Here is a 16,744-nt window from a genome sequence, read left to right as displayed (position 1 = left end):
GCACCTCCCCTATTTCGCCATGAATGGATGAAACCCAAGCTGAAGAAAATGGCTCGGGCAGGAGGAAGAAGATGCCTGATTCATAGGAGGGAAGTTAGTACCGGTTGGGAGCTCCAACCGGTACTAAAGGTCACCCATTAGTACCGGGTGAAAGCTGTTAGGCACATCAGTACTAGATGGAGACTCCACCCGGTACTAATGGGTGACCTTTAGTACCGGTTGGAGCTCCCAACCGTACTAAGGGGTCACCAGGGGCTCCTGGGGAACTAGCCGTTAGACCCGGTGCTACTACTCACATTAGTACCGGGTCAAAAATCAATCGGTACTGAGCCTCGGGAAAAATGCCGAGTTTTCCAGTAGTGGCGTTACATATAGGCTTTCCGAAGCCAATCGATGACTAGGACACAAAGATGGTCCAAGCAATGCAAATCATAAAGAAGTGTGATGGACTTCCCTAGCAATATCAATAATAGGCGGTTTTTTTAGCCACTAAGCCTAAATCTGCCACTGAATGGAAGAAGACAAATGATCGGATTAGTGCAGAGTTAGAGATGAGTCCAGAGCTTAGGACAATAAAAACAGTCCTTGTGAGGAGCTATGATGATCTACCCTACCATCTGAAGTCATGTTTCTTGTACTTGTCCATATTTCCAGAGGACCACAAAATTAGGCGAAAACATCTGATCAGGCGGTCGGTTGCAGAGGGATATGCAAGGGAGAGGCACGGCTTGACGGCAGAGAGGTAGGTGACAAGTACTTCGAAGACCTTCTGGATAGGAGTATGATCCTGCCCGGGGAAGATGTGAATATTTATAGTGGCAAAATTGACTCTTGTCAACTTCATGACATCATGCGCCAAATATGCATCTCAAAGGCACGGGAGGAAAACCTAGCTTTTACACTGGAGGAAGGATGCAGTTTCAGCAGCACACAAGGCGCAATACGTCACCTTGCGGTTAGTAGAAACTGGAACATAGACAATCAGGATGTGTTTGAAAGAATTGGAGACTTGTATGGTGTGCGTGCGGTCATTGACTGCTTTTGGAGAGTGCAGATCATTTTCCATTTCCAAAAAGATGAGGTTCCTCCGAGTGATGGATTTGGAAGGCACACACGGAATATCATCTTAATCAGATAGGGGAGCTCATCCACCTAATGTTTCTTTCTCTCCGAGGATGCATGTGATTAGACAAGCTGCCTAATTCTTTGGGGAATTTGACAAACCTACAAACACTGGATATCAGACGCACATTTGTAAGGAAACTGCCGCCCAATGTCAAAAACCTCCGAAAGCTACAATTCCTCCGTGGCAGTTTCTTCATTGTTCCGAGAGGGATTGGGAAATTGAATGCCCTGTGCACATTGGACAAGGTCCAAGTACATAGAAAAGGGAAGGGCAGCATAAGAGAGTTCGCACAGCTTTATCGGCTGCGAAAGTTAGGAGCAGAGGATATAGGAAAAACAAACAGCAAAGAATTCTGGTCTGCCATTGATAGTCTGAATCATCTGCGAACTCTGTCAGTCAACTGGCACAACTAATGATGAGTTGGATGGTCCTTTGGGTGGGAGTTTGTTACCTCCAAAAAAGGTTGAAAGTCTCAAGTTGAATGGCCGAGTAGTCCGATTAACAGAGTGGATCCATCAGCTCCAGAATCTATCGAGGCTACGCCTTCTGCATACAGAACTGAATCAAGATGCCATACAGGCCCTTGGGAAGCTACCAAATCTTACAATTCTACATATGTCGTCGGATTCGTTCAAGGGAGAGGAGCTCATTTTCAAAGAGGGATCTTTCCCTAGTCTCGTTCTTCTGGAGCTTCATTTCATAAGTGACGACGTGTTTATCAAGTTTGAAGATGGAACGATGTCTAAACTGGAGCTGCTACGAATTGTGGGTTGGAGCGACCTACAGGAATTGTCAGGGCTAAGGTATCTCACGAAGCTCAAGGAAATTCGCCTGGGAGACCTTGGCTCCTGTTTGGATCAACTAGCGGAACATCCTAATAACAATGTCATCGTGATGAGAAACATCCTAATAACGCTGCCGTGCGCCCCTCGCCGATCCATCGCCGACCGTCGCGTTGAGGCCTTGCCGGGGCAGCCATCAGTCGTCGGAGGCCGCAGGGGAGTAGTTCAGGAGCTAGGATCCTTATCCTCATCACCATGAGCGGTGGACAGGTCCGGTGTATTTGCTTTTGCTTTTTTTCAACTATTTCCTCCAACTATTTCCTCAGATCCTTTTACTGTGTTGGCGCTGCTCAGGTCCGACGGATGGAGTTGACGCACAAAGCTTGGAGCAGCCACGCGGGCATCGAGGTAGGGGCGATGACGCATGAGGGTTTGAGCGGGGATTCCTTGCTCTTTTTGCTTCACGGGGAGGTCTGTATCCACTGTCCATTCTATGAGCTGAGCACTGAAACACAGCTTCCATTATATGTACTTGTAATTTTGATCAAGTCTAGACATTTTAGCTTAATAACCATATATGGTTCCTGTTCGGTGAAATGTCTCACCCATATATCCGTCGAGAGGCTGTGTGCTCAGTATGATTTCGTTCGTCGATTTGCAGCTAATAGGGACTGGTTACCTGAATTATCGATCGTGCTTTGATCACAATAACATATTCATTAAGGATGTCTCCAATTCTACTATTTTAAAAAAAATTCCTTGATTTTCTTGCATTCTTTTGATTCTAAATAAAGTTAAATTTCCAAGTAAGATTGGGAGATAAGAAATTGGTAGGTCTTTTGGCCAGCAATTTTTGGTCTGAGTTCTATGGTGACCTTGATTCACTACAACTAAGATCTGTTTTGACTTTTTTGGTGATTGTGCAAGATCTTATGGTTGTCATCTGTGGTGATCAGAGAGATCACTCCATCAGCAGCAGCAGCAGGTCATCTCTTTCGTTCCTTATACTCTTATTACCAATTTGATGTTATCAGAGATTGCCAATGTTTTGGAAGGGCTTGCTAAGGAGTAGGCATGGCAATGTTCCAGGGTGGAAGAGAACTGCAAAGCTTGCTTCTTGTGCACACATGGAGTCCTTTGAGAAGATCCATGGAGGGAGCAGTTCTGCCATCAAGCAAACCAGAACTACAAGGTAATTAAGCCAAATCGACATGTCCTTTTTTTTGAGTAATTCGAATGTCATTATGATTTCAGCTAATTCGCAGTATGGAGGAGGCTCATGAGGTGCTTCTCAGTTTCCTAATAGTAACGACAAAGCAGAGGTGCTTCTTAGTTTTCTAATAGTAAATACAATGCGCTTCCACAGGATCCTTTAGTATTATATTTTTTCTGTCAACTTAAGTTGACAGATGAAGTGTTAGTGCCGTTTATGAACTGCTCCATCCAGTAAATTGCCAAATCAGAATAGAGATTGCATTATATTGATTAGACAACAATTCTCAGACTGGTGTTTGCACAATGCAGAAATTCTTGATAGTTTGTCTTGTGGTTTCTTTTATAGGTCCACAAAAATCAAATCTATGCATTCCTGGAGGTGCGGCAAATCTATCGCAAAGTATGTGTTTGATATGGTTTCCTTTGTGGAGCTCTCTTCTTGGGTACAGCAGGAGTACTTTGTTGGTAGCTTTCCTACCATTTCTTCTTTCTATCAGTTCTATGATAGACTTGCTTTTATGTTAATTCTGTTTCTTGTTCTGTACATGTGTCATTTTCAGATACCATCGGCGTTAATGTTGGTTAGTTTCTCCTCCTACTGCAGGTTGCTATACTCAGTGTCTGTAAGTCAGATTTTGTTGGATCTCCATGATTTTTGCACCGTGTCCATGGAACATGAAAGCACGTAGCATCTTGGAGGTGTTGTCCCTGATCCCAAACAATCTAAACATGGAGATAATAACTGATTTTCTTCTAATTTGTTTTCGTTCATCTGTTTTTCTTGTAACCAGGATAAAATAGAAATATTTCATTACTTAAGGTGACAAGATTAGACAACTATTATTCTATATACTGTGTGTGCATCTGAAAGTCTAACTTGCTCTTAATTTTTTTAGATTAAGGAAAATGTTCCAGCCTCCACAATCAGATTTTGAAAGCGTACAGCTGCAAACTACAACTTGCAGTACTCAGACTTTCCACACCTCAAACTCAACACGAGTTCTAAACACAAAGAATCAAACTGACCAAAGAAGCAAGCTCTTGAATCTATTTCTAAGCTTCCAGTCGGACTTGCTGAAGCTCATCCTGATGACAACCTTCGGCAATTCTTTTAGGCTGCTCCTGTCTTGCATAACTCTCAAACTACCCACACCTCAAACACAACACAAGTTCTAGAAAAGAGAAACAAAAGGACCAAGGAAGCTAGTTCTTGAAAGGATTCATGAGTTTCAAGCTGGACTTGCTGAAGATCCTCTGTTGGCAATCTACGGCAACCAGTCACCAGAAAACTCCTTTGAGACGAAGCTCAGAACCCCATTTAGACTAGACACGCTATGCTTGTAGTCTATTTCTGAAATTCCATTCATACTTGTTGAAGAAGTCCAATGCAGTAGTTTCCAGTTTGCGGCAATTCTCCTTCAAAGCAACTTTCTCTTCCTCTTAAAAGAGCATCGCCCATGTTCTTGTCCAAAAAGTCCCCCTGAAAATCACTTGCACAAACGAGTTAGGAATGGTTCTTCTGAACACTACCTCATTTCTATTCAACCAGATTGCACAGCAAAGAGCTGAGGCGCCTATCAACATTTGTTTCCTAATCTGCCAGGAGAACCCTCTAAGCCAAGGTCCCAACATATTAGACACATTAGTGTGCGGTTGAATTCCAAAAGAGAGATACACAACATTCCAAATGAACCTAGCCATATGACAATTGAAAAACAAATGTTGTACAATCTCCTCAGAGTTGTAGAAACAACATTTGGTACTTCCTTACCATGTTCTTTTGGCAAGATTATCCTTTGTCAGTATAACACCTTTTTTCAAATACCACATGAACATAAAGATCTTGAGAGGAAGTTTAATTTTCCAGGATGCACACAAAGATGGTGTTCCTTCATGTTGCATTATCTCTTTGTACATTGATTTCACTATGAATTCCTTATTTTTATTTAACTTCCAAAGGAAAATATCTTTTTGGTCATTTAGCCTGTATTCTGCCACTTCAGCCACCAATTTAAGCCATTCATTCAGTTTGTCTCCTGTCAATGCCCTTCTAAATGACACATTCAGGGGAACATTGCTACAAACTTTGACAACCGTTTCATTTATTTTTCTAGCTATGTTATATAGGGATGGGAATCTTTTCATCAAAGTTTCATTTCCAACCCATGCATCATTCTGTACTTCAAACTTGCCCATTGACAGGAATTGGTCCTTTATTTCCATGAGGCTGGCCCAAAACTGTGAGTCACCTGACTTCTTTGACACTTGAGTTAGTATTTTATTAGCCAGATATTTTCTTCTTAGCAAACTTTACCAATTCCCTCCTCATTCAGAATTTTAAATAGCCACTTGCTTAGCAGACATCTATTTTGAACTTCCAAACTAGTAATACCCAGGCCGCCCATATTTTTTGGAGCACAGAGGATGCTCCATTTAGCTGATCTGTATTTTTTATTATGCTCATCACGCTATCGAAAGCATCTAGATCTGTAATAGTCTAATCTTTTAAGAACACCTTTAGGTATTCTAAAAAAGAACATCATAAACATTGGTAGGCTGGAGAGGACAGAGTTTATTAGCGCTAACCTTCCTCCTACAGACAACAGTTTGCTCTTCCAGCTTCCTAATTTTTTTCTGGAACCTTTCTTCAATCATATTCCAATCCTTATTTGAGATTTTATGGTGGTTCATAGGGATGCCTAGATATTTAAAAGGAAGAGATCCTTTCTAGCAGCCAAAAATCTGCACATAATCTCCCACCCTATCTTTTGCCTCCCCAAAACAAAACAACTCACTCTTATGGAAATTAATTTTAAGGCCTGAGAGCTTTTCAAATATACATAGTACTAGCTTCAAATTTTTGGCCTGCTCTAGATTGTTTTCCATAAAGAGTATTGTATCATCTGCGTACTGGAGAATTGATAATCCTCCATCTACCAGATGTCGCACTAGGCCCCTAATTTGATCATTGTCTCTAGTCCTTGAAATAAAAATAGCTAACATATCTGCTACCACATTAAACAGGACCGGAGATAAAGGGTCCCTTGCCTCAAATCTTTTTTTCTTTGAAAGAAGTGCCCAATGTCATCCTTTACTTTAACCCCCACACTTTCCCCACTCACTATAGTTTCAATCCACTTACACCACGTTGAAGAAAACCCCTTCGTTTTTAAAGCCTGTTGCAAGAATGTCCAATTAACTTTGTCACGTGCTTTCTCAAAATCTAGTTTGAGTATAATCCCACTCTGTTTTTCCCTACGCAGTTCATGGATAGTTTGATGTAAGATGACCACCCCCTCCATAATATACCTTCCAGGTAGAAAGGTTGTTTGTGATGGTCTAATGACTTTATTAGCCACCATGCTCAGTCTATTAGCTATCACTTTTGTAAAGAATTTGAAGCTAACGTTTAGCATATAAATTGTCCTGTATTGTTGTATCATTTTAACCTCCTTAAGTTTTGGGATTAAAGTTAAAATCCCAAAATTTAAGCTATGTAGAGGGAGCTTGCAGTTGTGAAACTCTTTAAACATGGCCATTAGGTCATTCTTAATAAGACTCCAAAACACTTGGTAGAACTCTACTGGGAAACCATTAGGTCCCGGCGCTTTATTGTGATTCATCTGAAAAATGGCGTCTCTAACTTTATTTTCCGTAAATCTTTCAGTTAAAATCTTATTTTCCTCCCTTGACACTTGAGGAATATCCTCTGTCATGGATTCGTTCATAGAACAATTGTTTCTCTTTTGTGAACCAAATAGACCTTTATAATACTTTGTTATGTATTTTTTTAAGATTCTCATCTCCTTCAATAACCCTCTCTTCCTGTTCAAGCCTGAAAATTCTAGTTTTCCGATGCTTGCCATTTACTATCATTTGGAAATAACTTGCTCTTAATTTACCTAAGATGTATATAGAAAATTATGTGTGCTATTCTAACTAAAAAAGATGCGTTGATATGGACGCAGATGGCTTATTATTGATAAAGGGAAGGGCGGTTATTTGGAGCATAAGTGAACTGGGCTAACGGATCGTCCTCGACAAAATTGAGGTGCCGTATGCACTTGTGATGGCAAGTCCAGCTTGCCATCAAATATCGAGTTTATGTTTTGTTTGCGACGATGTAAAGCCCTGGTCCTTGTGATTGGTGCATTGAAAAGTTCATTAGCAAAATCTTAGCTTTGTATACTATTTTTTTTGGCAAGCATGTAAGCAGTATAGGACAAGGTGTGTAAGAGTTAATACTGAACTGTATTTGTTTCTTATATGCTTATTCAGTGTTATTTGAAGTGGAATTCAAGGCGGGAGATAACTGGAGCTTGCCCAGGCACCTGCAGCTTAAGGGGGCGTGCCGATGTGGGTCAACTCTTAATTAGCAACTGTATGTTTGAATGGTCCTACTGTCATGTATGTCTTGAACTATTTGATTCTGTTTCTTGCCTTTGTTGCATGATTGAACTCTTTTTCCATAAAATTAAGTTAATACAGCTACTGTTGTGAAGTTTGTTGTTAATGTATGAAATATGATTTGTTTAGCCTTTGGATACCGTATCGTACCAAGCTTTGTTTAATGACGGAACTAGAATCTTGGATGATATATCTATTCCATATTTGTACCTATTTTCACATTATTATTTTCCTATTGAATCAAATGTGTATTACAATATAAATGTTTTGTTGCCCATAGCAACATACGAGCACGATCGTAATACAAGGAAAACAGGAAATTTCTTCGGAGCTTTGGTCAGGCATTATTCTCCCTATCCATTTTTGAGAAATCTATGTTTCTGTTGCTTGCATTGAAACTTGAAAGAGGTCCTGCAAGATTTTCCAAAAAAGAAAAAAGAAAAAAAAAGGAAAAAGAAAAAAGCTGCCACGTATGCATCAGGTGTGGTGGTCTTCTTGGTCCATCAAAACCGTCGGCAACCACTTTCCCGTGTGGCCCGGCCTTCTGCTCACAGCTCACCCATAATTAATTTTTATGCAAACACGTAATATATTTGCTCATAAATTTTTACCAAAATTTGGCTTCATAATTTCACCCAAACCATATTAATTTTACACCCATAAATTTGGCTTGAATCCCATGTACCCAACCAGAAATCATAAACAATCGGAGTAAGTTGGAAAGAGGGAAGGAACATAGATCATGAATTTCTACTACTATCACAGTTTTTAACAAAAGTAGAGGAATTCGTGAGACTGAACCGATTAAGCAGTCCGTCAATTTTTTTCACAAGTAATTGATGAAGGGGTAGAAGACGAGGACTGAAAAGAAAAGGAAAAATAAAAAAGAAGATATTCTCTCCGTCCTAAATTACTATTCATTTTGGATTTTCTAGATACGTAGATTTTGCTATGTAATTAGATATATATTATGTCTAGATACATAACAAAAACTATATACTAGAAAAGTTAAAATGAGTAGTAATTTGAGATGGAGGGAGTAAGTTGTTAGGTGACCTGGTATTGCTTTTTCAGTTAAGCTGACAAATCAAAAGTGGTTTTCAGCCCAAACAAAAGCAAACACGCGCTAAACTTGAGCGAAAACAGATCAAAACAGTGCTCGTAAAAAAAACAAAGAGGCGGCAACGGTGCGCCACCAGAACTACGACGCCGCTGCCGTCCCTATTCCCCGACCTCAGCATGGCCCTCTCTGCTGCCGACCTCCCGGCACACTGGCGCGAAGCCCCTCACATACATACTGGATGTTCCAGGGGCTATGGCCGTCAGTACCTCCTCTAAATTTGGCCGGTATGAATGACGGAGATGGAACTTTAGTAGTGAATTAAAACTTCTTTGGAACTTCAATTTTGGCGAGCATTCCTATCGATTTCTAAGGAAGTTTGAGTCAATCGCACTCAGTGCATACTTTCTCGCTAGAATGTCACTGCTGAAAAACTGAACATTCGTCGATGACATTAGTACTGGCCAGACTTTAGTTTGGTACTAACACGTGTGAATGATACTTCCTGCTGAGAGGGGCTACTAGGGATGCATCGTACTCTTATGTGATGGTTGACTTGGTCCATCAAAACTGTCGGCAACTACCTATGTGGCCAACTAACAATATTTTCGCATAGACTTGCCTTGAATCTCAATTAGATTTTATAAAACTTTTTAGATAAATGAATAGTTCAATATTCCAACCTCTACATCACAGTGTGAAATATCTAGATATTATTATAAAATAAAAAGGATTGGATAAAGTAAATAGTCTGAGTAAATTGAAAGGATGGAGTGTGAAATCATTAACCTCTGTTACTGTCACATACTATTTCAACTTGCCCTTGTTTACTTGGGAAGTTGGGAGGTGCCAAATTGGCATTTTGTCATAAATGCGATACTGTAGCGTTTCGTTTGTATTTGTGAATTATTGTCCAAATATTGACTAATTAGGCTCAAAAGATTCGTCTCGCAAAGTACAATAAAACTGTGCAATTAGTTTTTGATTTCGTCTACATTTAGTACTCCATGCATGTACCGCAAGTTTGATGTGATGGGGAATATTCTTTTTGCATAGTGTCAAAGTTGGGAGTTTTGTGGGAAGTAAACAAGGGCTATATCACCTGCAGGAATGATCTGAACCACAAGAATTCTAGAAAACTAAACAGTTTAAACAAGACTATCATTGTCTTCCCAAAAAAAAATGAAAAGAAAAACAGTATCAATTTTTTCACAAGCAGATCTGCAGATGGCCAGATGATACGTCAGGTGAACTTGGTAATCAAAAGTAACTTGAGATGAAGAGAAATGCAGAAAAATGGAAAAGAATAAGATAATTTGTTAGGTGAGCTGGTGTCGCTTTTGTGAGTTAAGCTGACAAATCAAAAGGGGTTTTCACCCCCAAACAAAGCAAACACGCGCTAAGCTTTGTTTGCGCCTAAAACTGCTCTGAAACAAGGCAAGAAAATCGCAGGCAAAAAACCGGCAATGGCGCGCCTCTTCCGTTCCAGTGACCCCGCCGCCGGCGCCACCAGCGCGCCGCCGCTGCCGTCCCCACTCCCCGACCTCGGCGTGCCGCTCTCCGCCGCCGACCTCCGCGCCACCGCCTACGAGCTGCTCGTGGCCGCCTCGCGCGCCACCGGCGCCAGGCCCCTCACCTACGTTCCTCAGTCCGCGACGGCGGCTGGCAAGCTGAAGGGGGCCTTCGGGTTCGGGTCCTCGGCGTCCTCCAATGGCGGGACGGCGGCGGCGCTGGAGCTTGTGCGGGTGCGGATGGGGGTCACGGTGGAGGCGGACGCGAGGATCCGCCGGGCGCTGCTCCGCGTCGCCGCCGGACAGGTTAGGATCTCGGCTTCTTGAAAGGGATAATGCAGCTTAATTTGTTTATCAACTGTGTAATCTTTCGTGGTTGTTGCTTTGTCGGCTGGTTCGGGATAGTTCCGTGTGGTTGGTAGGATGTCAGGCAGTTGTTTCTGTATCAAGTACTGATTTGGTGTTCCTGTGATCACGGACTTTAATTAGGCTCTTGGCTTTGATATGTGAATCTTCTGTTTGTGCTTGAGGTTGCGTCCACGGTTGAGGCAAATGCTCTGTTTTAGCGTGTCTGCATTTCTTCTGATGACAATGTGCCAATTTGCTGATGCTGCTTGAGCCTCTGTACTTGAGGTGTCCATACTGTACTTGAACGGTTTTGATAATTGTCATTTTCTGTCCTTTCAGTAATGAAATGGGTTTCATTCAGTATTGAAGGGTATGCATCCGTACTACGGTACTAGTGTGTTACACGTGTGTGTGATTCAGTAAGGCAGGACTAAGTTGGCAAACAAATTTATAAGAATGGATGATGCCAGCCTGGGGTGTCCATTCACCTTATAAATATGAGATTTACTCCTCGTCAGTCGACGGAAATCTTGCTTATCCATCAGTCACCCAAAATTGTACTACACATTGAATGGGCATAAGAATTTGATGCTAGGGTTTGGGGGGTTTGGGGACTTACTGCAGTGCCCGGCTGTAGGGGGAGATGCGGGGCGGCTCGCCGGCAGCGGTGGAGGCGGGAGAGACGGTGGCGGAGCAGAGCCCGGCAGCGGGGGAACCCCGGTGGGCGGTGGAGGTGGCGGGGACGTCCGTCCCCGACAGGTTAGCATCGGTGGCGGAGGACGGCGGCAGATGCCGCCGGAGCCGGGCGGGAGGTGGTGGGAGCGGGGGCGTTTCGCATTCGGTGTCGGCGCGCTGCTCGTCGGGTGCGAGGAAGACGGAGACGACGGTCGCGTGCGTGCGGTTCGGGAAGAGCGGTGGGGCTGAAGATAAGGTTGAAAGCAGGGAAGATTTGGACCGTTGGCTGATTAATTAACGGCTGTATAAAAGGTGACTGACGGATAATCTGTTTCTCAAGCGACTGACGCGGAGACAGACCCTATAAATATTCAAAACAATCATGCATTCTTTTCTCATGGTGAAATTACAACCCGGTGTGTAAATTTTCTTATTATGTTACTTCTGGTGAGATGTCCAATTATTGTGTACCCAAGTAGTCATTTGGATGGTCTCCCTGGCTTGTATTACCAAGCATTCTTATAATAGTAGTTGCTTGCTTTGCACTTCTTGGATTGTTAGGCAGTGTTTAATGATGACTTTTGGTTCATATATGCACACTAGTTGCGCTGACATCCTAAAAGCCATGAGCTTTATTCCTGTTCCATTCTCCAAGTTTTGTTTGTTAATCTGAGCTTTTTTTTGGTTGTGGATTTCAGCAGTATTTTTACATGATAAGTCTGGAATATAGGTTTCCCTTTAGAAATGCCAAATTTGAACTGCATGCTTCATTTTTCTCCTTTCCCTCATTTTAGATGATGGATTTTCCTACTTTTTAGAAATCGCGAAGCTTCAGCAAGCATTCTACTTAGGAAAGTAAATTACTTGAGAGTACTATAGACTGGTAACGTTGAGTCACTGTTGCTTTTTCATAGTCCTGCACTCCTGCACTTACTTATCTAGAATTTTACAGAACCGTTTCTGTTGCATATACGTTTCATTTTAGTTCATTTTCGCCCCCTTTTCTCCCTTGAAACAGCTTGGCAGACATGCACAATCTATGGTTTGGCCCTTGGAGTTCCTGCAGAAGTTTAAATCATCAGATTTCCCAGATCCTCTAGAGTATGACGCTTGGCAGACTAGGAATTTCAAACTTCTCGAGGCTGGTTTGCTTGTCCACCCTCTTGTTCCTTTAAAGAAGTCAGGCATTCCTGCAAAGAGAATGCGGCAAATAATACATGAAGCATATGACAGGAAACTTGAAATTGGGAGGAACTCTGAATCTATGCAAAGGCTGCGCAGTGCTGTCATGTCCCTTGCATGTAGATCCCTTGATGAAACTTCTGATGAGTGTCACTGGGCAGATGGCTTTCCTTTGAATCTGCATATCTACAAAATGCTGGTAGAAGCTTGCTTTGATATTGAGGAAGGCACAGTAGTACAAGATTTTGATGAAACAATGGAGCTGTTAAAGAGAACTTGGCCTATTTTTGGAGTCAATCAAATGCTCCACAACCTTTACTTCACATGGGCATTGTTCAACCATTTTGTCATGTTGGGCCAAGAAGATAATCAATTGCTTTCTGCTACAGAGAATCTATTAGTCGAAGTTGCAAAGGATGCTAAAATAACGAAAGACCCAGATTATTGCGATGTACTGAGCTCCAGTTTAAGCTCAATAATGGGTTGGGCAGAGAAAAGACTGCTTGCGTACCATGAAACTTTCAATACTAGTAATATTTACTCCTTGCAATATATTCTTTCAATAGGAATATCAACTGCAAAGATTCTTGTTGAAGATCGAGATAAATCTTATGAATACCATAGTGGAGCGAAGGGAGATATTAATGTTGTGCACAGCAGGATTGAAACCTATATACACTCGTCACTTTGCACTGCTTTTGCTCAAGTAAGTTCCAAGCAGGAGGACTGTTTGTGCTCATTTCTTTCACTGAATAATTTAGAAGTTCAAAGATTTTTGTCCTTTTTTTCCTTTTCTTTTTAACGATTTTGTCATGTGTCACCAAATGTTGCCAGATGCTGTAAAGCATGGCTGCAGCCTTAGACACTGAGTACTGCTGAATCACTGTCTGAAAATTGCTTCTGACAACTCATGTCTGCCTATTTACTTATCGATTTACGACAGCATTGTGAAATACTAAATTAAAATTTTAATTTTCAACGCTTGTACCAGTGCTTATTCTTTGTGTAGTGTTGATTCATACAGAAAATGGAAGAGGGAGCTTCAAAGCGGTTATCAAGGAACCATACGCCTATCCTGTCAATTCTGGCAAAGAAAACAAGTGACCTTGCTATTAAGGAGAAAAATGTATATAGTCCAATATTGAAGAAATGGCACCACCTTGCTTTAGGTGTCGCAGTTGCAACCCTTCATGGTTGCTTCGGAAATGAGCTGAAGCAATTTATAGCTGGACTTACAGAGCTCACACCAGATACAGCTCAAGTGCTTAAGGCGGCCGACAAGTTAGAAAAGGATCTAATTCATATTGCTATTGAAGATTCTATGGACATTGATGATGTAGGCAAGTCATTGGTAAGACAAATGCCACCTTATGAAGCTGGAACTGTAATGGCCAATCTGGTGAAAGCATGGGTAAAAGAACAAGTTGACAAACTTAAGGGATGGGCTGACCAGAAGTTAGAGCAGGAGGTGACCTTGTTTTTCTTTACTCCAATATGTTACCTGACTCAAGTAATCTGCTATTTTGGGCATTAGTGCTTCATCCATTCTCAGCTGTCCCCTCAAAGACAGGCAAAACATAAAAAAGAGCCTGAGCTGTTTCAAAATATTTATGTAACATTTTAGAAAGCAATCTCAGAACTTGATACAATGGGTCACTAATTTTGTGAATTGCTGTGCAGACTTGGAACCCAAAGGATAATAATATGGACAGTTTTGCCCCCTCTTCTGTGGAGATGCTGCACTTAATTAAGGAGACTTTTGATGTATTTTTTGAGTTGTCTATACCGATGCACTCTGCTCTGCTTGCTGATCTGACAGCTGGACTTGATAAATGTCTACACTATTATGTCTCCAAAGTGAAATCTGGTTGTGGTAAGTATATTGTGAAGACAGTTCTTACGTATAATAATGTTGGTGACTTCATTTGAATTGATTTACAGGAACACAGAGTACTCTTTTTCCTCAGTTACCTCATCTAACAAGGTGCGATGTTGGATCCAAGTTATTCAAGAAAAATGAAAAACCACAGCTTCTTGTGAAGCGAGGATCACAAGTTGGATCGACAACTGGAAATGAATCCTCGAGTCTTTCAGGACTATGTTTACGAATAAATACCCTTCATTACATTCAAAATGAGCTAGAAAACCTGGATAAGAAGACAAAAGCATGCTTGCGAAATGCTGAGTTGGCTCAGCCTGATGTTGTTGATGGACTGAACATCAACTTTGAGCTATCCCAGGCAGCTTGCCAAGAAGGAATCCGACAGTTGTGCAAGACAACGGCATATAAGGTGATATTCAGTGATCTGAGTCACGTTCTTATGGATGCTCTGTATGTTGGTAGCCCTGCCCCTGCATCAAACAGGATACTGCCTTTTTTAAAAGAGCTAGGTCCTATCCTTAGGAGTATATCTTCCACAGTGCGTAATGAAGTGCGAAACTGCCTGATAACTGCATTGATGAAAGCCTCTTTTGATGGCTTTCTGTTGGTGCTTCTTGCTGGTGGACCGACACGTGCTTTCTGTTGTCAGGACTATCAGATAATAGAGGACGATTTCAGAGCCCTGAGAGGCTTGTACTTAACATACAGTGAGGGCCTGCCAGAGGATTTAGTTGCCAAGGCTTCCTCAGAAGTGAAGAGCATTCTACCACTTCTACGGACAGATACCGAAACCCTCATTGAACGGTTCAAGAAGACAATTTCTGAATCACATGAATTTACAACAAAATCCAGGTTCCCCATGCCTCCGGTTCCTGCCCATTGGAGCCCAGATAATGCCAACACGATACTACGTGTTTTATGCTATCGAAATGATGAGGCAGCTACAAAGTTCCTTAAGAAAACATACGATCTGCCAAAGACACTTTGATTCTGCAAAACTACACACCATATGGTCTAGCAGCATGCAAATAAAAGATAAGGTGAATTAGTCTGTACTGCCTCCTTGTGAAGAATCGCAACACGAACATTCAAGTAGAGAATTATCAAGTCTGAATTGGCAGATTTCGTGGGTGCAGACTGGATATTTGGTTCTGCGAGTTTTCTGCAGCAACCTAGGATGCTGTCAATTTGGATTTGGTGGGTTTGACAGCTTTATATGATGGCCAATGTTCGGATTGTTTGTTTCTACTGGTCCTGGATTTGTGTGTCAGACTGTTAATAGGATCTATACGACATGGAGTGTGCGTAGTATATAGAAATGGTTACGTGGCTATGTTTGCCATTGAATACAGAGGAAAGGCTGGCGATGTGTATGTATGTGTGATACTTTTGACATTGAGAAAACTAGCCTAAATTTTTCTCTGTGACAAAAAATGTATATATTTGAATTTAACCTGGCCCTCCCACCTATTTATGCTGTGCTCATCTTTATTAATCTTTATTACTAGCACAAGTAGTGGCAGAGTTCTCAGAATTTTAAATATTTGTTTTTCTAGAATCCCAATTGGTCACCAGGAGTAGGCAATACTTGGAATGTCGATAGTGATAGGTCTAGTTGGACCTACGTGGCACTTGTGTGTCATCTAAAAAGCAAAATGAAAATAGAAGGGCAATAATAGGTTTATGTCCACCTATAAAAGGAAAAATTCCAAATTACTTCCCTCAATTATCACCTAATTTATGCTTCAGTCCAATTTACCCTCTCAACTATATCAATGGTCCTATTAACCCCTTAATAAGACTTATCTTTTTTGTTTCTCTGTGCACAAGTGGAGTTTTAGCTAAAATTTTGTAGGGTAATATAAATTATGTCAAAAAATATATTATAAATGTTTCATCATTGTTTTTCGTACAATTCTATATCCCAAATTTTATTTTTTATGAGATGCCCTAGCCTATCAAAATAATAAACAAAAAATCATAATATATTTCTTAACATCTGTTACGATACCTTCTATATCATGCAAATTTTAAACTTAAAATTCTACTTGTACATGAAGAAACAAAAAAACTAATCTTAAACTGAACCGGTTGATATATTTGTGGGGTAAATTAAACCAAAATTAAAGTTTGTAAGTAAACTAAAAGAGGTAGATGTTTTTATCTTTCCTCTTTGGATGATCATTGACAATAATTTAATGTCAGGTTAATAACACTAGGAAGGCAAATTTACAATGATCTGCACTCGATACAATTGCAAAAGGCTGATGTTTTAGCACTAAATGAAGTTCCATCACTGATTACAGGTTCTTTTTTAAAAAAACAAGAGGGGTTGGCCCCAGCTGTTTATATATTATATGAATGAGATTGGAAGGGAAGGATCACAATCCTTCTTTTTAAAAACAAGTTCCATCAATGTGATTTTGGCAGTGAAAGATCCCCCAATATTCCTGAGCAAAGCTGCAGCCGGCAGTGCAGTAACAGGTGTTTCAAAGTTTCTTCTGACTGGTCAAGCAGAGAATACAGTCATATGACTGAAATCCCATATTTTATTTT

General features: G+C 41.1%; 1 protein-coding gene and 1 long non-coding RNA gene across 3 annotated transcripts; one reads left to right on the top strand and one right to left on the bottom strand.

The window, feature by feature from the left end:
- Positions 1 to 3,988: 3,988 nt before the first annotated feature.
- On the bottom strand, positions 3,989 to 11,210 carry LOC117860704 (uncharacterized). The gene is made up of 2 exons (XR_004641549.2): positions 11,069 to 11,210; positions 3,989 to 4,603 (listed from the first exon to the last, which is right to left on the bottom strand). It is a non-coding gene; the product is annotated as an uncharacterized lncRNA (long non-coding RNA).
- LOC117860701 (protein unc-13 homolog) lies at positions 9,967 to 15,641 on the top strand. 2 transcript variants are annotated; one of them, XM_034744072.2, is made up of 5 exons: positions 9,967 to 10,407; positions 12,143 to 13,012; positions 13,331 to 13,774; positions 13,987 to 14,179; positions 14,248 to 15,641. In XM_034744072.2, exons 1-5 carry the CDS (start codon positions 10,057 to 10,059, stop codon positions 15,174 to 15,176), a joined length of 2,787 nt encoding a protein of 928 aa, XP_034599963.1. In that variant the 5' UTR covers positions 9,967 to 10,056; the 3' UTR covers positions 15,177 to 15,641. The 2 variants fall into 2 exon arrangements, with proteins under 2 accessions (XP_034599963.1, XP_034599964.1); XM_034744073.2 differs by lacking the exon at positions 9,967 to 10,407 and adding an exon at positions 11,296 to 11,436.
- The last annotated feature ends 1,103 nt before the right edge of the window (positions 15,642 to 16,744 follow it).

This window comes from Setaria viridis, chromosome 6, assembly GCF_005286985.2.
Source record: "Setaria viridis chromosome 6, Setaria_viridis_v4.0, whole genome shotgun sequence".
Taxonomy (NCBI): domain Eukaryota; kingdom Viridiplantae; phylum Streptophyta; class Magnoliopsida; order Poales; family Poaceae; genus Setaria; species Setaria viridis.
The sequence above is the reverse complement of the archived record's forward strand: the minus strand, read 5'-3'. Positions and strand labels throughout refer to the sequence as shown.

Bases quoted from the DNA above. Each gene is read 5' to 3' on its own strand.
- LOC117860701 (XM_034744072.2), top strand. From the start codon at position 10,057: ATGGCGCGCCTCTTCCGTTCCAGTGACCCCGCCGCCGGCGCCACCAGC. The intron at 13,013-13,330 runs GTAAGTTCCAAG...TGATTCATACAG, and splicing joins TTTGCACTGCTTTTGCTCAA to AAAATGGAAGAGGGAGCTTC. The intron at 13,775-13,986 runs GTGACCTTGTTT...ATTGCTGTGCAG, and splicing joins ACCAGAAGTTAGAGCAGGAG to ACTTGGAACCCAAAGGATAA.